The sequence below is a fragment of the Erythrolamprus reginae genome, chromosome 10 (assembly GCF_031021105.1).
Source record: "Erythrolamprus reginae isolate rEryReg1 chromosome 10, rEryReg1.hap1, whole genome shotgun sequence".
NCBI classification, from domain to species: Eukaryota; Metazoa; Chordata; class Lepidosauria; order Squamata; family Dipsadidae; genus Erythrolamprus; species Erythrolamprus reginae.
This window is the reverse complement of record NC_091959.1, coordinates 14,995,186-15,018,370: the sequence shown is the minus strand read 5'-3', so window position 1 is coordinate 15,018,370 and position 23,185 is coordinate 14,995,186. Positions and strand designations below refer to the sequence as shown.

Genomic DNA, 23,185 nt, shown 5'->3' with positions numbered 1-23,185 from the left:
TAAGGTCCCACAGAGTTGGCCTTCTCCAGGTCCCGTCGAGAAAACAATGTCGTCTGGTGGGAGCCAGGGGAAGAGCCTTCTCTGTGGCAGCCCCGGTCCTCTGGAATCAACTCCCCCCGGAGATTAGGACTGCCCCCACCCTCCTCGCCTTTCGCAAACTTCTGAAAGCCCACCTATGTCACCAGGCATGGGGAAATTGGCATACCCCTAGCTGTTCCATTTTATGTATGGTTTGTCTTGACTGCATGATTGTTTTTTATAAGGGTTTTTTAAAATTGTTTTTTTAATATTGGATTTGTATCTCATGTATTATTTGTTGTGAGACGCTCCGACTCCTCGGAGAGGGGCGGCATACAAATCTAATTAATAATAATAATAATAATAATAATAATAATAATAATAATAATAATAAATACTTTATTTATTATTATTATTGTTGTTATTATTGTTATTATTATTATTGTTGTTGTTGTTTTTGTTGTTGTTGTTGTTGTTGTTATTATTATTATTATTATTATTATTATTATTATTATTAGTCAGTTGGCGCTTTCCCCCAAAGTGGGGAGTGTTTGGCAAGTTCAGCTTCAACTGGAGTTTTCCCAGCTCACCTTCTCAATGGCCTCATTGCCAGACTGAGTGGGAGGGACCCCCATTCGGCCACCACCCGGAAGGCCCCGCCGTGGGTCCCTAGGGTTGGGCGTGCAGTCAGGCTCTTCATCCTGTGAAATTGGCAGGGCTCTCCTGCAGCCCCCACAGCTGCCTTCACCCCCCCCCCCACTGGGAGACCCCAATACCTGCCTTCCTCCTCACTGGATGCCTTCAGGTGCCCGTGGGGCAAGTAGGTCAGCTGCACTTTGCGGTTGATTCCAGAGAAGTGCCCGTACCTGTCAGAACCACAAGGGACCTGAACCCTCCGCCTTCACCCACCACGGCTGGAGCGGAGAGGCTGCCAGGGCCCCCAAGGGCCTCCCCCTGCCCAGGGTCCTCTCGTGGCCCAGGAGGAGGAAGGGAGTCCACCCTTTCTAGGGACACGCGAGAACGGGCGGGAGTTGCTTGCAAGGCTGCTCTTACTCTCCCAGAGGTTTGGGGGGGGTGAGGGGCAGAGGGGCCACAGAGAGAAGTCCCTGCTCACATCTCCAACACGGTCTTGAGCTGCTCCAGTTTCGACTTCTGCTCCTCAGCCTCTGCGTCGCCCAGAGCGCCCTGCTCCTGCACCAGCAGCCGAGCAATGTCCAGCACCTCCTGTCGGGGGGGGCAAAGGCTTGCTCAGGGCTCTAGGAATCAAAGGCACAAGCTCCTTAGCCCTCCCTTTTGCCCCCCCGTCCCCCCCAGCCCCCCCCCCCACCCAGGAAGATGGACACAAATGGAGGGGATTCACCTGCGTGGTTCATCTTGGGCCAGAGGGAGCCCCAAACTCACCTGTAGCTGCTCTGGCTTCTTCAGCTTCAGTTTCCCCGTTTTGTAGCCCTCGTATTTTTCAAACAGAACAAAGAATCTGGCAGAAGCAAAGCAGGTTACTGACATGAGTGGCCGTTTGCCGCATTCCCACCTGCCCTTCCTTGGGGGCCCCTTTCGTCCTGGGACCTGTTTGTCTTGCAGAAGAGGGCCAGGGGCTCCCCCATACCTGGGGTGCTTCACTTCCATCTTCATCTTCTGTTTAGGGGTCCGGTCCCCGTGCCTTATAACCGCAATCACACATCGCAGCTCCATCCTGCAAGAGAAATGCTGGGGCTCGTAGGATGCTCCCTCCACCCCCTCCTCCCTTCCTACAATGGCCAATGCCTAGGAGAGCCCAAGGCCTCCTCCGACCAGGATGTCTCAGCCTTGGGAAGCCAAATCCGAAAGGAGTCTTTCTCATGAAGGAAAAGCCTTGCGTGGACTCCCCTCCTAGGAACATAGAAACATCTATTTGGACCGGGAGTCACTGCTCAAAGTCACTCATGCCCTCATCACCTCGAGGCTCGACTACTGTAACGCTCTCTACATGGGGCTACCTTTGAAAAGTGTTCGGAAACTCCAGATCGTGCAGAATGCAGCTGCGAGAGCAGTCATGGGCTTCCCCAAATATGCCCATTTCACACCAACACTCCACAGTCTGCATTGGTTGCTGACCAGTTTCAGGTCACAATTCAAAGTGTTGGTTATCACCTGTAAAGCCCTTCATGGCACCGGACCCGGGTATCTACAAGACCACCTTCTGCCGCATGAATCCCAGCGACCGGTTAGGTCCCATAGAGTGGGCCTTCTCCGGGTCCCGCCAAAAAAACAATGTCGTTTGGCAGGGCCCAGGGGAAAAGCCTTCTCTGTGGCGGCCCCAGCCCTCTGGAACCAACTCCCCCCGGAGATTAGAATTGCCCCCACCCTCCTTGCCTTTTGTAAGCTCCTTAAAACCCACCTCTGCCATCAGGCATGGGGGAACTGAGATATTCTTTCCCCCTAGGCCTTTACAATTTCTGCATGCTATGTTTGTTTGTAGGGATGTTTGGTTTTACAATAAGGGTTTTTTAGTTGTTTTAGTATTGGATTTATATGTTTTTTATTACTGTTGTGAGCCGCCCCGAGTCTACAGAGAGAGGCGGCACACAAATCCAATAAATAAATAAACATAGAAGTCTGACGGCAGAAAAAGACCTCATGGTCCATCTAGTCTGCCCTTACACTATTTTCTGTATTTTATCTTAGGATGGATATATGTTTATCCCAGGCATGTTTAAATTCAGTTACTGTGGATTTATCAACCACGTCTGCTGGAAGTTTGTTCCAAGGATCTACTACTCTTTCAGTCAAATAATATTTTCTCATGTTGCTTTTGATCTTTCCCCCAACTAACTTCAGATTGTGTCCCCTTGTTCTTGTGTTCCCTTTCCTATTAAAAACACTTCCCCCCTTTGACATATTTAAATGTTTCGATCATGTCCCCCCTTTCCCTTCTGTCTTCTAGACCAGTGTTTCCCAACCTTGGCAACTTGAAGATATTTGGACTTCAACTCCCAGAATTTCCCAGCCAGCAAATGCTGGCTGGGGAATTCTGGGAGTTGAAGTCCAGATATCTTCAAGTTGTCATGGTTGGGAAACACTGCTCTAGACTATACAGATTGAGTTCATTAAGTCTTTCCTGACACGTTTTATGCTTAAGACCTTCCACCATTCTTGTAGCCCGTCTTTGGACCCGTTCAATTTTGCCAATATCTTTTTGTAGGTGAGGTCCTCTATTCTGAGCTCTGAAAACCACGCAACCGTGGCAGAGAAGGCAAGACCCAGGTGTGCAGCCTAGTGTGCAACCTAAGTGGACCTGTAATTGGAAGCAACCTAGTCATCCTGCAAGAAGGATTCTGTTCACCAAGGCTTGAGAGACAAAAGAGAAGAAGCCGCCTTCTGCACAGCACCAACTGTGAAGGGAGGGAAAGGCCCCGAGATTGAGAAGCTGCCAAGGAACGCTGCCTTAATTAAAACCAGGCAAAGACTTTATTTTAATCCAGAGCTGGAGGTGCTATTTCAGCTTTCTTAGTTTAGAAATGTGAAGATGGCTCTAAATGTAGAACAAGACAGGAAGTGTTAGAAATAATTGAAAAATACTATTCGGAGCTATACAAAAATCAAGATCACTCAAAAGCAACAACACTCACAAGAGGAAATGTCAGATATCTTAGTGGAGGGACTATCGAGTGCCATAAAATAAATGGCAAAGCTTCAAGAAATGACTATGGTACGGTTGAAATGCTAAAAGCTGGTGATCACAGTTTACACAGGATAACAGCAAAATTATACTCCAGATGCCACAGAGAAGGAAAAATACCCAATGCTTGGAAAAATGCTGAAGTGATTCTTATACACAAGAAAGGGGCCCAAGATGATTGAAAGATATACAGTATCACCAAATATTGTCAGTTCTGTGTTAGCAAAAACTTCAGAAGAAAAGGATTTAGGGGTAGTGATTTCTGACAGTCTCAAAATGGGTGAGAAGTGTGGTCGGGCGGTAGGGAAAGCAAGTAGGATGCTTGGCTGCATAGCTAGAGGTATAACAAGCAGGAAGAGGGAGATTATGATCCCGCTATATAGAGCGCTGGTGAGACCACATTTGGAACACTGTGTTCAGTTCTGGAGACCTTACCTACAAAAAGATATTGACAAAATTGAACGGGTCCATAGTAGATAAATCCACAGTAACTGAATTTAAACATGCTTGGGATAAACATATATCCATCCTAAAATAAAATTGCCCCCACCCTCCTTGCCTTTCATAAGCTACTTAAAACCCACGTCTGCCGCCAGGCATGGGGGAATTGAGATGCTCTTTCCCCCTAGGCCTTTACAATTTTATGCATGGTATGTCTGTATGTATGTTTGGTTTTTATAATAATGGGTTTTTAATTGTTTTTAGTATTGGATTATTATTGTATGCTGTCTTGTTATTGCTGTTAGCCGCCCCGAGTCTCCGGAGAGGGGCGGCATACAAATCCAATAAATAAACAAACAAACAAACAAACAAACAAACAAACGAATAAATGAATAAATAATAAATAAATAAAAAGAGGATGAGGACAGTTGCTGCTCAGAGTGAAGGGAGCGTTCCTTTTCTCTGAGTGCTTGAGAGGTTTATTCTCTCTCCAAGCGCCCAGAGAAAGGAAAATGCTTTGTTCCCTCTAGACTGCCAAAGCCTCCTTAAGCGCCACCGAAAGGCTTCTCTGGCAGCCCAGAAAAGCCTGAGATGGCTGGGATTAAAGGGAGAATGGCAGGAAACTGGCCGGGCCTTCATGCCGCTCTCCAATTTCCTGGGAAATTTTTCCGGGCTCGGGTTCTTAAGTAGAACATGGTTCTTAAGAAGAACCAAAAAAATCTTGAACACCCGGTTCTTATCTAGAAAAGTTCTTCAGTAGAGGCGTTCTTAAGTAGAGGTACCACTGTATTTTATCTTAGGATGGATATATTTTTACCAGGATGTTTATTATTATTTAATTTGGGCACTGATTTCAACTGAACCCCAGGAGCTGCTGGGGGCTCAGCCCAAAAGGGACCCCTCCAAAACCTTAGACAGAAGAAGAGGGAAGTAAAACCTTTCTGTTTTTGTTACGAACTCTTACCGGGACTGAACTTTCTGTACCCAGAAAGAAGCTCCTGCCCATTAACACCAACTCCACATCTTCTTGTTCTCAAAACCCCCAACAATTCCATAAACAGAACCCCGAGCCCGTGTGGCCCTTCCAAAAAACAATGTGTCTCCCACTGGCAGGCTGTTGTAATCATAGGTTTTTAAGCACTGAAATTTGGGAATAAAATATTGCTGGAGAGTGATGTTTTAAGCCTAAATTGTGTGCTGAATAAAACCTTAATTCTTCCTCTATGGAAAGGCAGGCAGCTAAGTCCAGCAACTGAGTAAGCAAGCTGCAGACCATGTATGGACTTGGTATGCAATATGAAGAAAAACCTATAGCTAACTTCCATATAAGGAAATATATGCCTCACTCATTCCTTTCCAGGGAAAAGGCAAAGAATGTAGCTTCCATTAATTACCTAAAGGGAAGTCTTATATGGTATAGGAATGAATAGTTGGAGGATGGCTTAATGTATGTGGCGTTCGCGAATTGGTTATTCTGTAACACATGTCAGAACTGTGATATACAATAAAAAGGAGAGGTCTTGATGCATGCAAGGTCGCCTTATCGAGAAAACTTTATCTCTGTCACTTCATTCTGATGTGGCAATCATGGCATACAGTGCCTCCCTAGAGGTCGACCCACCGGGGGAGGGCTGCATGCTTTCAGCAGGCCATCATCACCAGCAGAGACCAGCAAAGGGAGCCAACACTCACATTGTCCCTGAAGTGGTGGGCACGATGGGAATGTCTTCTGCTTCTGTGGGGATGGACCAGGGGATCTGGAGCTGGGGGGCCATTTCACGCATGATGATGTTCCTGGCAGGGAGAGGAGGATGGACTGGTTGGAAACCGCCCCTCCCAGCTTTGCCGGAGACCAGCAGCCAGAGGCAGCCTGGGTGCAGACCAATCGCGCTCTGGACCCTTCCTCCTCCTCTTCCAGGGCGGTCAGTGGAAGCACCACCCACCCCAGGAGCTTGGCGCAGTCATCGTAGTACTTCATGGAGTTCTTCACAAAGCTGAAGCCGTTGACATCGCAGACGAAGGACTGGCCGTTGGCCCGCAGTAAGTCAAAGCCGCATACGGTCTGCTGCAACGGGCGACAGGCATAGTTCCCTCTAAGCTGAGCAGTGAGCAATCGCTCACTTAAAAATCATCATCAACTCAGAGTTTTCCAAACCTGCCCAGAAGCCGAGAGGGAAAGAGTGAGAGGGAAGGAGAGAGAGAGGAAGAGAGGAAGAGAGAGAAACAGGTAGAAAAAAGAGAGGAAGGAAAAGAGAAAGAAAAAGAATGGGAGTAAGGAAGAGAGAAAGAAAATCAAAATCTAGTTTGAAACTAGCTCAACTATTTAAGTGGCATTTTGACATTGATAGAGTTGCCCTATTATGAGCTCACTGTTATAGACACACAGTACAGTATTTTATTTTGAAATTCTCTGAGGCAAAACAGGGTGGGTTTTTTATTTGTTTGTTTGTTTGTTCGTTCATTCATTCATTCATTCATTTATTATTTCTGTGCCCCACTCAGACACTATACTTTTCCGCCCACCCCCAAAAAAAATTAGAGGGAACACTGGCGACAGGAGCCCCGAAGGAAGTCAGATCTTGGAGACCCTCAGCCCCACCCAGAGGTGGGCTGCTAAGGTGGGATGGTGGCGTGTTCTCGCCCCCAGGGCTCTGAGTGAGCCTGATGCCCGGGTGCAGTAGCAGAATTGGGCTGGACTCCGCTAGCAGTCAGAGCCACGGGGCGAGCATATCTCTCCGTCTCACCTGAGCAGCCCCACTCTGGCCCCATCCCACCACCCTGGCCAGGGGATTGCGAAGGGCTGAAGCGAACACAACAGAGAGCCCTATAAAAATAAAAATAAAATAATTTTTATAGTGCCTGGGAAAATTGGTGTAAATGGCTGGAAGAGAAAAAGTACCTCCAAAATTTAAGAAATATAAACAAACGACACCTCGGTACTGAGGACACATAAAACAATGAGCCGGTGTGGCGCAGCAGGTAGAGTGCTGTACTGCAGGCCACTGAAGCTGACTTGTAGATCTGAAGGTCAGCGGTTCAAATCTCATCACCGGCTCAAGGTTGACTCAGCCTTCCATCCTTCCGAGGTGGGTAAAATGAGGACCCGGATTGTGGGGGCAATATCCTAGCTCTGTTAAAAAAGTGCTATTGCTAACATGTTGTAAGCCGCCCTGAGTCTAAGGAGAAGGGCGCCATAAAAATCAAATAAATAAATAAATAAAACCAGAACGTATCACCAACCTACAAATCCAAAACCTCTTCTAAAATATCGTACTTGGACTTTAGAGAATATCATACTACTATCCAGTAGATTACATACCAACACATTTCACCTTCGCCAACTTTATATGTATACAGTAATCCCTCACTACTTCACGTTTCATCTTTCGCGGATTTGCTACTTTGCGGGTTTTCAAAGGGGGCTTAAATCCATTCAATCCATTGAAAATTTTAAATCCATTAAAAATTCATAAAATTCTTCCACAGTACTACTGTACAAAGAAATTGGTAGGATATCACATGTAGTTCCAGCTGAGAAACATTATAGAATGACTGTTTAATGCAAAGGGTGGGTTTTAAAAGTCCAAATACTCATGAAATACATAAAAAAACATTTTCCCTCTACTTCACAGAAATTCATTTTTCACGGGTGGTCTTGGAACGCATCCCCTGCGAAAAACGAGGGATCACTGTATATTATTTCGAACAAACTCCCTACTTAATTTACAACTATAGATGAGCCGGGGTGGCGCAGCAGGTAGAGTGTTGTACTGCAGGCCACTGAAGCTGACTGTAGATCTGCAGGTCAGCGGTTCAAATCTCATCACTGGCTCAAGGTTGACTCAGCCTTCCATCCTTCCGAGGTGGGTAAAATGAGGACCCGGATTGTGGGGGCAATAGGCTGGCTCTGTTCAAAAGTGCTATTGCTAACATGTTGTAAGCTGCCCTGAGTCTAAGGAGAAGGGCAGCATAGAAATCAAATAAATAAAATACAAATAAAATAAATAAACTACACCTATGGAAATCAGACATTAAATTCACAACATACTTACTAACAGCTCGCTCAACTACTAGAGCCAACAATAAGAGTTTGTTTGTTTGTTTGTTTGTTTGTTTGTTTGTTTGTTTGTTTGTTTGTTTGTTTGTTTGTTTATTTATTTATTTATTTATTTATTTATTTATTTATTTATTTATTTATTTTTAGATTTTTATGCCGCCCTTCTCCTTAGACTCAGGGCGGCTTACAACATGTTAGCAATAGCACTTTTAAACAGAGCCAGCCTATTGCCTCCACAATCCGGGTCCTCACTTTACCCATCTCGGAAGGATGGAAGGCTGAGTCAACCTTGAGCCGGTGATGAGATTTGAACCGCTGACCTTCAGATCTATAGTCAGCTTCAGTGGCCTGCAGTACAGCACTCTACCTGCTGCGCCACCCCGGCTCAGTTGGCTGCCCTTGTTCCTGTCCCCTATTTTCCCTTCTGTCCCCCTCCTTCTTTTTCTGATTGCTACTATTTAATCTATACTCATGAGTGATTATAAGTATGTTTATTGATGTTTTGTATTTTAATTGTTTGTATTTTAACTGTTCAAATAAAGTATTTTTTTTAAAAAATTAAAAAAAGAGAGCGCCCCCCCTTTCTCTGTCATGGAGTTTTAGCAGGGAGGTGCAGGAACAGGGCGTGTCAGCTCTCACCACCTGAGTCTCTTCAGCCAGGGAATATCCTTGGCCTGACTCTATTTATTTATTTATTTGTTTGTTTGTTTATTTGTTTATTTGTTTATTTGTTTATTTGTTTATTTGTTTATTTGTTTATTTGTTTATTTGTTTATTTGTTTATTTGTTTATTTGTTTATTTGTTTATTTGTTTATTTGTTTATTTGTTTATTTGTTTATTTGTTTATTTGTTTATTTGTTTGTTTGTTTGTTTGTTTGTTTGTTTGTTTGTTTATTGTTTGTTTGTTTATTTAATTAATTAATTAATTTTGTCCAATACACAATACATATTGAAGAGAATAGACATGTGGTGTTATGAGCCGCCCCGAGTCTTCGGAGAGGGGCGGCATACAAATCTAATAAACTATAACTATAAACTATAACAATTATTTAGTTATATATAATAGTTATAGTTTATAGTGTCAGCTCCCCCCTGAGATTAGAACAGCCCCCACCCTCCTTGCCTTTCGTAAACTCCTTAAAACCCACCTCTGCCGTCAGGCATGGCGGAATTGAGATATCTCCCCCGGGCCTATACAATTCATGTATGGTATGTTTGTGTGTATGTCTGCTTTAATAATGGGGTTTTTTAAAAAATGTTTTTAAATTATTAGATTTGTCTTGAATTGTTTTATTGTTGTTGTGAGCCACCCCGAGTCTACGGAGAGGGGCGGCATTATTATTATTATTATTATTATTATTATTATTATTATTATTATTATTATTATTATTATTATTAGATTTGTATGCCGCCCCTCTCCGTAGACTAAAGGATAGAAGAAAAGATATAAAAATAGAGGAGAAGATATATGAAAGGAAGAAAAGATATATGATATATGAGATAAGGAGAGACAATATTTGGGGTGGGGAAGGGCAGCCCAGGATCTGTCCAGGCCTTCAAGACTTCAGCCACAAGAGCTGAGGACTTCGTGGAGGATCCCGAAGGCCACAAGTCAAAGGGGAAGGCTAACCTTGAAGGCCACACAGACTTTTCTGGCCACCAGCTTCTCTATAGCTGTTAACATAACCGGGTATCGGATTTCCTTCCCTTCGCTATCCCGCTCCACCTTCCCGTCGAGCGCAGGGGACTTCCGTGCTTCGGCGTGTGCGTAGTCGGGACCCACCGTGTAGACCTGGATGGAAGAGCCCCACTCAGAGCTGCCGAGACGGTCTCGAAGGAACATTGGCCACCATTCCCTCCCACCAACAGCCCTTCCTACCTTGACATCCGTGCCATCGGTGGCCATGAACTCCTCATAGATATACGATCCGGTCTTCCGTACGCTGCTCTCCGGAGAGTAGACGCTGCTCCGGCTCCCAATCTGAAAGAGGTCGGGAGTATAGAGCTGGGGTGGCGCAGCAGGTAGAGTGCTGTACTGCAGGCCACTGAAGCTGACTGTAGATCTGTAGGTCAGCGGTTCAAATCTCATCACCGGCTCAGGGTTGACTCAGCCTTCCATCCTTCCGAGGTGGGTCAAATGAGGACCCGGATTGTGGGGGGCAATAGGCTGGCTCTGTTATAAAAGCGCTATTGCTAACATGTTGTAAGCAGCCCTGAGTCTAAGGAGAAGGGCGGCATAAAAATCGAACAGCAACAGATACAAACTTAATATTAACCGCTCCAAACTGGACTGTAAAAAATATGACTTTAGCAATCAAGTTGTCGAAGCGTGGAACTCATTACCGGACTCAGTAGTGTCAACCCCTAACCCCCAACATTTCTCCCTTAGACAATCCATGATTGACCTCTCCAGGTTCCTAAGAGGTCAGTATGGGGCATGTATAAGTGCATTAATGTGCCTTTCGTCCCCTATCCAATTGTCTCTCCTTATCTCATATATCATATATCTTTTCTTCCTTTCATATATCTTCTCCTCTATTTTTATATCTTTTCTTCTATCCTTTTCTTTATATATAATACTACATGTCTATTCTCTTCAATATGTATTGTGTATTGCAGTGTTTCCCAACCTTGGCAACTTGAAGATATTTGGACTTCAACTCCCAGAATTCCCCAGCCAGCATTCGCTGGCTGGGGAATTCTGGGAGTTGAAGTCCAAATATCTTCAAGTTGCCAAGGTTGGGAAACACTGGTGTATTGGACAAAATAAATAAATAAAAACAAATAAAATTTTTACTACCACACTGTGGGCTTATGCATTTTGTTTCAGCATCTTTCAGTGCAAATTGGGTGCTCTGCGGTGGAGCTGCGTACCTGACCCTTCCTGTAGGAGCCCATCACTGCTCCTGACCTAGAGATGACCACTAGGCACGGAGTTATTGGGAACGCTCCTCATGGGACCCGAGGGTGCCCCAGCCGCAGCCCCCTCACCTTGCGGAAGAGGCGCTGGCTGCCCCCGCCAGCAGACGAGGGATAGTAGATGTAGACGTTGTGGTCCTCAGCACTGACCGGTTTTTCCACAAAGGGCTTGGGGAAAACGGCTCCGTTGACCTCCACGTGGTCCTCTCCCTCCACCAGGCTGCACTCTGCACAAACACACATGGGGCCTTCAGAGAGAGGAAGCTCACACACACACACATTGCTTTCCTGGGGAGCTGGGGAGCCTCCAGGCCTCTCCAGACAGCCAGGATGATCCGTGGGGGGGTGAGGGGGGGCTGGCTCTGGCTCTGAGGGGCAGGGAGGGGGAAGGGCTAGAAAACCACTATGCAAAATAGCTGCACTAAGGGGGGCAGGCAGGCAGGGGGTACATCCTGCTGCAACAAGAGCGTTCAAAGGAAATAATAATAATAATAATAATAATAATAGTAATAGTAATAATAAAAAATAAAATAAAGTAAAGTAAAGTAAAGTAAAATAAAATAAAATAAAATAAATAAAATAAAATAAAATAAAATAAAATAAAATAAAATAAAAATTTATTTATTCATTTATTGGATTTGTATGCCGCCCTTCTCCATAGACTCGGGGCGGCTAACAACAGTAATAAAAAACAGCATGTAAATCCAATACTAAAACAGCTAAAAAACCCTTATTGTAAAACCAAACATACATACAAACAAACATACCATGCATAAATTGTAAATGCCTAGAGGGAAAAAATATCTCAGTTCCCCCATGCCTGATGGCAGAGGTGGGTTTTAAGGAGCTTACGAAAGACGAGGAGGGTGGGGGCAATTCTAATCTCCGGGGGCAGTTGGTTCCACAGGGCCGGGGCCGCCACAGAGAAGGCTCTTCCCCTGGGCCCCGCCAAACAACATTCTTTAGTTGACGGGACCTGGAGAAGGCCCACTCTGTGGGACCTAACCGGTCGTTGGGATTTGTGCGGCAAAAGGCGGTCTTGTAGATACCCTGGTCTGGTGCCATGAAGGGCTTTATAGGTGATGACCAACAGTTTGAATTGTGACCGGAAACTGATCGGCAGCCAATGCAGACTGCGGAATGTTGGTGTTAATAATACTAATAATACTAATAATACTAATACTAATACTACTACTAATAATAATAATAATAATAATAATAATAATAATAATAATAATAATATCTGTATGCCGCCCCTCTCCGAGGACTCGGAGCGGCTCACAACGAACAATACATAGTATATAAATCCAATATTAAAAACAATTTTAAAAAACCCTTATAAAAAATAATCATACAGCCCAAACAAACCATACATAAATCATAATAGCTATGTATTAATTTCCCCATGCCTGGCGACATAGGTGGGTTTTTAGAAGTTTACGAAAGGCAAGGAGGGTGGGGGCAGTCCTGATCTCTGGGGGGAGTTGATTCCAGAGAGCTGGGGCTGCCACAGAGAAGGCTCTTCCCCTGGGGCCCGCCAGATGACATTGTTTTGTCGACGGGACCCATAGAAGGCCGACTCTGTGGGACCTAATCGGTCGCTGGGATTCGTGCGGCAGAAGGCAGTCCCGAAGGTATTCTGGCTCGATGCCATGTAGGGCTTCAGTGGGCACACCTGAAGAAGGGGCAGGGGGGCTTACAGGTAGCAAGTGGGTGGCGGTAAACCTGTAGCCTAACAGAAGATCAAGGAAAACCCAGTGCTAGTCTAGGCCACATTGATGACGTTACTTAGTTTGGCTAATATAAAGAGCCGGGGTGGCGCAGCAGGTAGAGTGCTGTACTGCAGGCCACTAAAGCTGACTGTAGATCTGTAGGTCAGCAGTTCAAATCTCACCACCGGCTCAAGGTGGACTCAGCCTTCCATCCTTCCAAGGTGGGTCAAATGAGGACCCGGATGGTGGGGGCAATAGGCTGACTCTGTTAGAAAAAGTGAAATTGTTAACATGTTGTAAGCCGCCCTGAGTCTAAAGAGAAGGGTGGCATAAAAATCAAGTAAATAAATAAATAATAATGAAATGTCTGTCAGAAACCTGCCAAGCCCCAAGAATCCTCAAGACTCCTCATCGGTCAATACCGTTCCTCATCGGTCAAGGGAAAGAGCACCTCTTTAGCGGAAGTTAGCCTCCAAAGCTGAGTTCTGAGCCACCCTGGCGCTTCCTTGTGGACCAGACAGAAGCTGCTTCGCCCCCCTGAGGGCATCCGGCCACCCTTCCTCTGATGCCAAGGCTCTCCTGGCAATGCCCTGGGCAACCAAGGAGGCGGCCCGGCACAACACCTGGGTTCTAGCCTTTCACCCTCCCTCTCAGCCCTCCGAATATAGGCTGCACAGATCCAGCCCCTGACCTGCAGGCCCTGGGGGTTTAAGGGCAGCCCAAGGGGCCCCTGTCTCTTTCTCCGGCAATTGATCCCATGGCCTGGCCTCTCGAGGAAGGAGACTGGGCCCTGCTTGCCCCACACTCACCCTCCGGGCGGTCAGGGTCCCGGTTGAGCACCGCATAACGAGGCAGGTCGACTCCCTCCTCCTGCAGGATCCGGTACACCTCCCGTCTGCAGAGGGAGAGAGGAACCCGGGCAGGGGGCTCCAGCTGGGTGTCCAGGGCCCACCTCGGCCTGCCCACCTTCGGGCCCCAAGGGTAAGCCAGGGGTTTGACTTCGCTCGAGTTGGCCTTCCCTGCCGGTGGAGGTGGTACGCCGGGATAAGCAAATCCGGCTTGTAAGCCGCTTCCACCCAAGCTGGCGCAAAGAGCAGGGTTGAATTCGGCCGGCTGCTGGAGGTGCCCCTAATACCCCAGTCGGTGTCTCTGCCTGCCCCAAGCCCTACCTGTCCTGGATGTAATATTGCATGTCCAGGTCGTTAATTAGGAAAGGCTTGCGGAGCTGGGCGTAAGCGACGGCTTTGTCCAGGGGGAAGCCTGGGGGGAGATTCAGGGAGGAAAAACAGTGTTGGCCACCGGATGATCCCCCCCACCCTCCGGGGTGGGAGAGGTGCCGGGACCCCCACTGGACGGCCCACCTTTGGAGTGGAAGGAGATGAGGCAGTCGCAGGCCGGCCACTCCTCCACCGGCTCGTTCAGGATGACCTCTTCCCCCATGACCACCACCCCGATGTAGTCGAACTTGCAGAGCCGCTCCAGGATTTGGGTCATGGGCTTGGACTGGGACTTCTTGGTCATGGCGCAGATGCCGACCACAATCTGCCGTTCGGGAGGCTGCAAGAGAGCCGAGGCAGACTCACCCGGGGGCCTTGGTGGGGGAGGCTGTCAACGGGGGGGGGGGGCTTCCTTGAAGTCAGGCACAAAAGTCAGAAAGCGGGGGGGGGCAGAGCCCCATGGAAGGAGAAGCGGCCCCTTCCTCTCCTCTCTCGGCCAGCCAGAGCCTCCGCTGCCAGAAGCCCCCAAAGCACAAAAGGGTCCGGGGAAGCCCCCATCCGCCACGGCCTCCGGGGGACTCCCCGCCCGCTTCCTTCCCCGGCTTGAGCGCCCCTTTACCGACTCTTCCTCCTCCTCCTCGTCGTCCTCGAAGAATGGCAGCTCGTCCATCTTCAGTTCGGCGCCCGGCAGGTCCGCCTCCTCATCACGGCCGCCCAGGAAGAACGTCGCGGCGGCGGTAGCGCCCTCCTGCCCCTCGGCCGCCCAGGACGACATGCCCGAGCGCCCCGCCAACCATCCCGCTCGGCCGCCCGCACGCCCTCCCGCCCGCTGCGGCCGGACTCCGGAGGCGGAGCGGGGCCGACCTTCGCCCGACTGCGCGCCTTCGGCCGGCGGGGCCGCGGCAGCCACCCGGAAGCGCTCGCCCTCCGCCCGAGCAGCAGCGGCCAGGCGGGCCGGCCTCCCGCGCGCCCCAGCCCCGCCTGCCCCAGCGGCCGCCGGGCGGGGAGGCGCTTGGCTCTGCTCAGGCCCCGCCCGCCGTCCGGGCCTCGGCCGCGCCCTGCGCTCCGAGGGGCGGCTCAGCACGGGCAGAAGCAGGCGGGGCGGTGGAGCGCGCGGAGGAATCCCAAGGTCGCCGGGCGCACCTGGCAGCGGCCACCTGGACACACCTGCCCGGAGGAAGCCCCGCCCCTCCGTCTAAGCCTCCCCCCAGCGGAGCTCTTCCCGCCCAGGAATGACGGCCCCGGCCCTCCCCCGCCGCCGCTGCTCTGCCGGAGGGCGCTTCGAGGGGGGGTCCGCGCCCCTTTCCCAGCGTCACCCACGGGAGCAGCGGTCGCCTTGCGAACCGAGCTGAGCAGCACCGCCAGCACTGCACGGAGCCCCCCCCTCCCCCGGTTCACAGAGCCCCAAGGACAAACCCCCCCCCCCCCCCCCCCCCCGCATTTCCACTCGGTGCTGCTCAGCTGCAGATATTCTCCTTTATTGATGACGGAGAGTCCCGGGCAGGGAAGAAAAAGAGCTCTCGTGTGTGAGGGGGATGGGAGGGGGGGCTGTCACGTTGCTCTCCGTCTTGTCCCCCTCCCCCACCGGCCAGAGGGGGCTTCTTTGCACCCCACTTTCTTTAGCATCTCCCCATTGGGGACCTCGGGCGACTAGCCGGTCTCTGGCAGCTGCGAGGGAGGCACCGCCGGGCTCTGCGGCCGAACGCCTTTCCGGGGGGCAGTGGGGGGTCGCTCGCGGTCTCTCTTGCAGGCAAACCGGGGGATGAGAACGCCGACAGGCCACACCTGTGGGAGGGAGAGCGAGGCGGCCCGCAACGCCCTGAGGGGTCAGTCGGGTCCTTCTTCTGGGGACGGTGGGTCAGGCAAGCGCCCAGCACAGGCGGCGCCCGGTCTGCGGATCACACCTGCCGGTACCCCAAGGCAGCCGCCCGGAGGTTACACCCCGCCCGGCGCCTCTCAGCCGGCGGGACCTCCACCTTTGGGGTCCCCGGGCACCGGCAGGAGGAGGGGGCGGCAGGCAGCAGGGCCGGGCGGGGCGCTGCGTCTGGCCGGAGCGGCAGCGGATCTGTTCACCGTTTCCCAGTGCGGCCTCTTTCTGGGGGAGGCCAGTGTGTGTAGGGGGGGGGGGGGAACCGGGGATGAGAAGCATGCTGCACAGAGCAGCTCCATTCGCCTCCGGGGAAATCCGCCTCGGCTCCACGCGAAGGACCGCGGGACTGCTCGGGCTCCCCGTTTGCTTGCTTCTCTCTCCCCCCCCCCCTTTTGTCCTCCTCCGCGCGCCTTGGTGCGGGTGGAGAGGCGTCCGTCCAAGAGTGGGCATGAAGGCAGCGGGCCCCGGCCAAGCTGCCCAGGGAGACCGCCGGCGCCTTGGCCGGAGCAGCCGCATGCCGACACCGCCGACACGCCGGGGGAGGAGGAGGGGACGGTGGGCGCTGAGCCCAGGACCACTCGGGGGTGAGGGGGTGGCCGCAATGGGAGGTCGCAGGAGGCCGGGGGGGGGAAGAGGGGGGGCGGCGCCTGCCCTGCGCTGTCCAGGCCGGCGCCGGTGCTGAAAGGCGCTCGGGTGGCGGCCGCCGTGCGCGGCTCTTCGGGCGAGGCCCCAGGGCTGGGTTGGGCTGGGCTCGGCCGGGCCGGCGCAAGGACGGCGTAATCTCTGCGCTCCCCTCCCCGCGAGGCTCGCATTGGCGGCGCGGCTCCTCCCGCCTGGCTGCGCGAAGTCCTCGCCCGCCCGCCCGCGGCTCCCCTTCCTGCTTCGCGCCTCGCCTGCTCAGAGTCCCCGCGGCGGCACCATGTCCAGCACCTTCGTCCGCGCCCTCTCCGCCCGCAGATCCGCCGCCCTCCTGGCCGCCGTGGGCGCCGCCGGTTCGCTGGGCGCCGGCTTCCTCTTCGCCCGCGACTCCGTCGACAAGACCAAGCGGCGCCTCTACCCGCCAAGGTAGGGGACTCCCTGGGCGGCTGGGGCTGCCCTTGAGGCGACGACCCCCGGGAGGGCTTCCCCGGAGCGGGAGCGCGGGGCCCGGGATGCCGTGGCCGAAGGAGGGCAGTTCCCCACCCTCCGACCCCTCGAGGAACCCGCCGACCCTACGCGAACTGAGGAGCGCGCCGCTCCCTTTTCTCGCGCGCCGCCAAAACCAGGCCGTCGGGTTTGGCCTTCGAGCCAGGAGAAAAGGGGGCTCGCCTCTGCCTCGGAGCGCCCCCCAGAAAAGGGGGCTCGGGGCCGCCCACCGGACTCCTGCCTGCTCAGATGCCCGGGGCTGCTTCCTTCCTGTCTCCGGCGCAGCTACAAAGGAATGCAGCCGGCTTGAGGCAGCCCCCCGTCGGCGCCTTCCGGGCCTTCTGGCTGCCTGGCGGCTGTGGGTCTCTCCCCCCCCACACCACGCGTTCCCCCAAATAGCCCTGATCTAGGGGCGCCCATGGTCCCACCAAGGGTTCTGGAAGCCTCCCTGGGCTCTGGGTGAAGCAGAGCCCCCTCCCCATCCCTTTCGGCACAGGTAGGGGCCAAGCGGGGGTCCGCAGGTGCAGGGTGAGCCCAGGCGTCTGGCGCCGCTCCCGCTTCCTCATCTGCAAAGGAGGAATGGAGCCCAAGCCCCGCCCAACTTTTGGGCTGCGGCTGGCGAGACCAGGCAGCTGCAGGCTGTTCCCTCCTGAAGAGGCTCCGTGGCCCCAGACTGGCGCTCTGTGGGGGCTGCAACGGGCGGGGGGCTGGGGAGGCGCTGGAGGGGTTCTGCCTGCCCCCCCTCCTCAAGGCACCTCAGAAGAGTTCAAGGGCCTCTAAACTGGCAATCAGGGTCAAGCGAGAGCAGCTCCCTTAAGCAGATTAAGAGAGGGAATTTAATGCAGCAAGCCTTTCTCGACTGCTGGGCTGGGAATCGGGGTCACTACATCAGCTGCTTAACTACTCCAGGTGAGAGTGAGGCATCCACCAGCTGAAGCCTTAAGCAGTGTTTCCCAACCTGGGCAACCTGAAGCTTTTTGGACTTCAACTCCCAGAATTCCCCAGCCAGCATTCGCTGGTTGGGGAGTTCTGGGAATTGAAGTCCAGATATCTTCAAGTTGCCACGGTTGGGAAACACTGCCTTAGAGCAGTGTTTTTCAACCAGTGTGCCGTGGAACATGGTCAGGTGTGCTGCAAGAGGGGAGAGAGAAAGAGAGAGAGAAAGAGAAAGAAACCAAGAGAGAGAGAGAAAGCAAGCAAGAAAGAGAGAAAGAGTGAGAGAGAGAGAAAGAAACAAAAAAAGAGAAAGAAAAAAAGAGAGAGAGTGAGAGAGAGAGATAAAGAAAGCAAGAGAGAGAGAAAAAGAAATCAAGCGAGAGAGAGAAAGCAAGAGAGAGCGGGGGGAGAGAGAAAGAGAGAGAAAGAAAGAAAGAAAGAGAGAAAGAGAGAGAAAAAAGCAAGAGAGAAAGAAAGCAAGAGAGAAAGAAAGCAAGAGAGACTTTGTGTGTGAGAGAGAAAGAAAGAAATAGAAAGGAGAAGGAGAGAGAGAGAAAGAAAGAGAAAGGAGAGGGAGAGAGAGAGAAAGCAAGCAAGAGATACTTTGTGTGAGAGAGAGAAAGAAAGAAATAGAAAGAAGAAGGAGAGAAAGAAAGAAAGAGAAAGGAGAGGGAGAGAGAGAAATGTGAGAAAAAGGGGAGAAAAAAGAGAAATGAGAAAATGATTGAGGCAGAGAATGAGAGGAAAGAGAGAGAAATAAAAGAGAGAAGTGACTCTTGATTTAAAGCATATGATAAAAAGCACCCAAAGAATAAGAGAGAAAAAACCCCCAGCCCTCACCTGTTTTGGGAAATGGTTCAAGAGTGTGTATACACACACACACGGGGGGGGCAATATGTATAATATGTACTGTCTTAGAGTGTCATTTTGGTTGGTGGTGTGCCCCAGGATTTTGTAAATGTAAAAAATGTGCCGCAGGTCAAAAAAGGTTGAAAATCACTGCCTTAGAGGACGGAGGAGGGAGGATTGCCCAGCTTCCGAGTGGCAAGAACGCAGACACCTTGCACCAGGAAGTAGGAAGGGAGAAAAACAGGCCGCCTCCTTGATGGCCCTTCCCAGCACTAGGAACAAAGGCAGAGTCGTGGCACCACTGGGATCCACGTGGCCTGAGATTGAATCCCTAAGTACAGGCCACTTGGGCCACCTAGCCTCTCCTGTTTGCCACTCTGGGAAGCTGCAAAATAACGAATTCTCCACTCTGACCCTCATGAGATCATTGAGTCATTTGGCTGGCTCGAGTTCTTATTTTTGTTCCTGATGGCATCTTTTTAATGCTTTTACTTGTCAGTCAATGGGAGTCAAACAGCATACAAATCTAATAAATGCAGTGGTACCTCTACCTAAGAACGCCTCTACTTAAGAACTTTTCTAGATAAGAACCAGGTGTTCAAGTTTTTTCCGCCTCTTCTTAAGAACCATTCTGTGGTTTCTACTCCTAACCCCAAAACCTTTAACCTTAGACTATCTATAATCGACCTCTCCCCTTTCTAAGAGGTCTGTAAGGGGCGTGCATAAGTGCACCATTGTGCCTACTGTCCTTGTCCTATTGTCTTCTTTTGTTACTTTTTATCATTACTTATCTAATGTTTTATTTGTACAAATTATCATCCTATAATTGTTTGACAAATAAATAAATAAAATAAAATAAATAAAAGGCAGAAATTGCTAAGAACAAAAGGCGGAGCCCTCTCATCATTTCCACCCTGCCCTTCCCACCGTCTCCTACAGCGCCGAGTATCCGGACCTGCGCAAACATAACAACTGCATGGCCAGCAGCCTAACACCGGCCATCTACGCCCGGCTCTGTGAAAAAGCCACCCCTGCCGGATGGACCCTGGACCAGTGCATCCAGACCGGAGTGGACAATCCCGGACATCCCTTCATCAAGACCGTCGGCATGGTAGCAGGAGATGAGGAGTCCTACGAGGTGAGTGTTGAGCTGACCCTCCTCGCCTCTCCTGCCTGGAGCTGATGGCAAACGATTGCTAACCGATGGTCCTCTATTGGCTCCAGGTTTTTGCAGACCTCTTTGACGCCGTCATCGAGGAGAGGCACAACGGCTACAACCCCCGTACCATGAAGCACCCCACCGACCTTGATGCTCGCAAGGTATGCTCGCTAGGGGCCTGCCGTGACGGCAAGGAACATCAGAAGGGCTTTATTGGCAAAACTGGGCTTAGTGATGGCAAACCTTTTTTTCTTCAGGTGCCGAAAGAGCGTGAGCGTGCGCTATCGCACATGTGTGAGTGCCCACATCCCTAATTCAATGCCTGGGGAGGTGAAAACAGCTTCCCCATCCCCCCACAGGTCCTCTGGATGCCGGAAACAACCTGTTTCCCAACTTCTGGTGGGTCCAGTAGGCTCATGTTTTGCCCTCCCCAGACTCAAAAGGCTTCGCTTGAGCCAGGGAAGGGTAAAAATGCCCTCCCCCAGCCCCTTGGAGGCTCTCTGGAAGCCAAAAACGCCCTCCCAGAGCTTATGTGTGAGCCAAAAACCAGCTGATCGGCACACACATGTATTATTATTATTATTATTATTATTATTATTATTATTATTATTAATTAGATTTGTATGCCGCCCCTCTCCCAAGACTCGGGGCGGCTCACAACAGTAATAGAATTTATACATGCTATGCTTGTATGTATGAGTGGTTCTTTAAATTGGGGTTTTTTTAGATTATTTTTAATATTAGATTTGTTTACATTGTCTTTTTATATTGTTGTTAGCCGCCCCGAGTCTTCGGAGAGGGATGGCATACAAATCTAATAAATAAATAGATAGATAGATAGATAGATAGATAGATAGATAGATAGATAGATAGATAGATAAATAAATACATAAATACATAAATAAATACATACATAAATACATAAATAAATAAATAAAAACAATATAGTAGTGGAACAAATCTAATATTAAAAACATATAAAACCCTATCATTATTTAAAAAACCAAACAGCACATTCATACCAAACATAAAACAAAGTATAAAAAAAAGCCTGGGGGAAAGGTGTCTCAACTCCCCTATGCCTGGTGGTATAAGTGGGTCTTGAGTAGTTTACGAAAGACAGGGAGGGTGGGGGCAGATCTAATCTCCGTGGGGAGTTGATTCCAGAGGGCCGGGGCTAAGGCAACGGCTCGCAGGCCAGCAGATATGGCTCTGCGTGCCACCTGTGGCACCCATGCCATAGGTTCACCATCACTGGCTTACAAGCTCTCACAACCCACACGTTTATCTCTGCAAGGATTTTAATGTACACAACTACCCAGAAATGGAACGTGGGGGGTACACTCCAAACAAGTCCTGGATCTCCCAAATTATATCAAAACGGGGAGTGTGATAGTGTTGGGAAATTTGTTCCTAAGATGCAACGCCAGCACAGCCAAATATAGAATATACCTCGACATGCATGGAAAGAAAAGAAAGAAAGAAAGAAAGAAAGAAAGAAAGAAAGAAAGAAAGAAAGAAAGGAGGGGTTATCTTTAAAAACAGCAGAAATAGAACAATAAATAGTAAAGCCCAGTCCCTAAACACTGCAAAAAGGAATTCAACTGTAAGATGTGAATGGAAGCTCCTCAGGGAAGGAGCCTATTCACTTTCAACCAAAGGACCAGCACTACTGCCCCCACCCCACAAGCATTAGCCTCTGCCCTCCACCCCTCACCCCCCCCCCAGAGGGAGCAAGGATGGCCTGCTTCTCCCACAGAGTTCAGGTGCGCTGGTCAGATTCTGGCCACAGAGAAGCCAGGGCCAGTGCAGAGACCTTGAGAGGCTGAGCCGGCCCTTTAAGCTGCCTGCATGGGGTCCTCAGCTGAGCACCAGTTGGTGGCATTTGCACATTTATTTATGTATTTATGTATTTTGTCCAATACATAATGGAGGTTAATGAGATTAAGCATGTGGTAATATATATCAAAGAGAGGAAAGAAAGAAAGGAAAAAAGAAAGAAAGAAAGAAAGAGAGAGAGAGAGAAAGAGAGGAAAGAAAGAGAGAAAGAGAGGAAAGAAAAAAGAAAGAAAGAAAGAAAGAAAGAAAAAGAGAGAGAGAGAAAGAGAGAAAGAGAAGGAAGGAAGAAAGGAAGGAATGAAGAAAAAGAGAGAGAGAGAGAGAGAGAAAGAGAAGGAAGGAAGAAAGGAGTGAAGATATAAGAATAAAGTACAATACATCAATGGAGGATAGAGGAGGAGATATAGAGATATATGAGTGGAAGAGGAGGAGATATAGAGATATATGAGTGGAAGAAAAGAAATAGGAGAGGTAGAAGTGATAATTGGACAGGAGATGGAAGGCACCCTAGTGCACTTATGCACGCCCCTTACTGACCTCTTAGAAACTTGGAGAGGTCAATCGTGGATAGTCTAAGGGGAAAATTGTTAGGGGTTTAGGGGTAGACACTAAAGAGTCCAGTAGTGAGTTCCACACTTTGACAACTCGATTGCTAAAGTCGTATTTTTTACAGTCCAGTTTGGAGTGGTTAATATTAAGTTTGTATCTGTTGTGTGCTCTTGTGTTGTTGCAGTTGAAGCTGAAATAGTCATTGACAGGCAGGACGTTGCAGCATATAATGATCTTGGGGGCAATACTTAGATCAGTGTTTCCCAACCTTGGCCACTTGAAGATATCTGGACTTCAACTCCCAGAATTCCCCAGCCAGCATTCGCCAGAATTCCCCCCTCGCATTCGCTGGCTGGGGAATTCTGGGAGTTGAAGTCCAGATATCTTCAAGTGGCCAAGGTTGGGAAACACCGACTTAGATCATGTTTAAGGCATCACAGTTCTAAGCTTTCTAGACCCGAGATTGTAAGTCTAATTTTGTACTTGAGAGTAAGTGCGGTCCTCCTGCTCAGTGGACTGACAGTGGCAGTAGGGGTGGGTGATGGGTGGATGGTCTCATGCACACAGCCTAATCTTGTGCATGCACCAATGGAGCTTTGTGCGCTCACCTGTCCATTCTGTGGCACAGATCGGCATGGGCCCAGAGATGATGGGTTGGAGGCTCCAGAGAAGAGCTTGTGCCATCAGTCAAGTGGGGCGTGATTAAGGGCACGAGCAAGATCTCTCTGCCCAAGAGAGGGCTGCACCCTGGCCTCTACCTCCTATTCAGGCTGCGTTACAAGTCCAAGGGGACACCCACACCCACACAACAATCATAGTATTGTATATATTGTAT

At 50.0% G+C, this 23,185-nt stretch overlaps 2 protein-coding genes across 5 annotated transcripts in view; one reads left to right on the top strand and one right to left on the bottom strand.

Moving 5' to 3' along the window:
- The window catches only part of PPIP5K1 (diphosphoinositol pentakisphosphate kinase 1), a 40,869-nt gene extending 25,922 nt beyond the window's left edge, over positions 1 to 14,947 (bottom strand). Inside the window, exons 1-13 of one of the 3 annotated variants that reach the window (XM_070762991.1) lie at positions 14,643 to 14,947; positions 14,168 to 14,363; positions 13,976 to 14,066; positions 13,616 to 13,701; positions 11,167 to 11,321; positions 10,055 to 10,156; positions 9,806 to 9,967; positions 6,061 to 6,182; positions 5,810 to 5,911; positions 1,625 to 1,711; positions 1,420 to 1,495; positions 1,133 to 1,242; positions 799 to 884 (exon numbers count right to left, since the gene is read on the bottom strand). In XM_070762991.1, coding sequence (XP_070619092.1) covers positions 799 to 884; positions 1,133 to 1,242; positions 1,420 to 1,495; positions 1,625 to 1,711; positions 5,810 to 5,911; positions 6,061 to 6,182; positions 9,806 to 9,967; positions 10,055 to 10,156; positions 11,167 to 11,321; positions 13,616 to 13,701; positions 13,976 to 14,066; positions 14,168 to 14,363; positions 14,643 to 14,798 — 1,531 coding nt within the window. In that variant the 5' untranslated portion in view covers positions 14,799 to 14,947. The remainder of the gene's footprint in view (positions 1 to 798; positions 885 to 1,132; positions 1,243 to 1,419; positions 1,496 to 1,624; positions 1,712 to 5,809; positions 5,912 to 6,060; positions 6,183 to 9,805; positions 9,968 to 10,054; positions 10,157 to 11,166; positions 11,322 to 13,615; positions 13,702 to 13,975; positions 14,067 to 14,167; positions 14,364 to 14,642) is intronic. The other 2 variants (XM_070762990.1, XM_070762989.1) reach the window with 2 other exon arrangements.
- A 1,661-nt stretch (positions 14,948 to 16,608) lies between these two features.
- CKMT1A (creatine kinase, mitochondrial 1A) overlaps positions 16,609 to 23,185 on the top strand; it is a 16,750-nt gene continuing 10,173 nt past the window's right edge. Inside the window, exons 1-3 of one of the 2 annotated variants that reach the window (XM_070763574.1) lie at positions 16,609 to 16,958; positions 19,743 to 19,941; positions 20,028 to 20,123. In XM_070763574.1, coding sequence (XP_070619675.1) covers positions 16,813 to 16,958; positions 19,743 to 19,941; positions 20,028 to 20,123 — 441 coding nt within the window. In that variant the 5' untranslated portion in view covers positions 16,609 to 16,812. Of the gene's footprint in view, positions 16,959 to 17,624; positions 17,928 to 19,742; positions 19,942 to 20,027; positions 20,124 to 23,185 lie in introns of those variants that run through there. The other variant, XM_070763575.1, reaches the window with a different exon arrangement.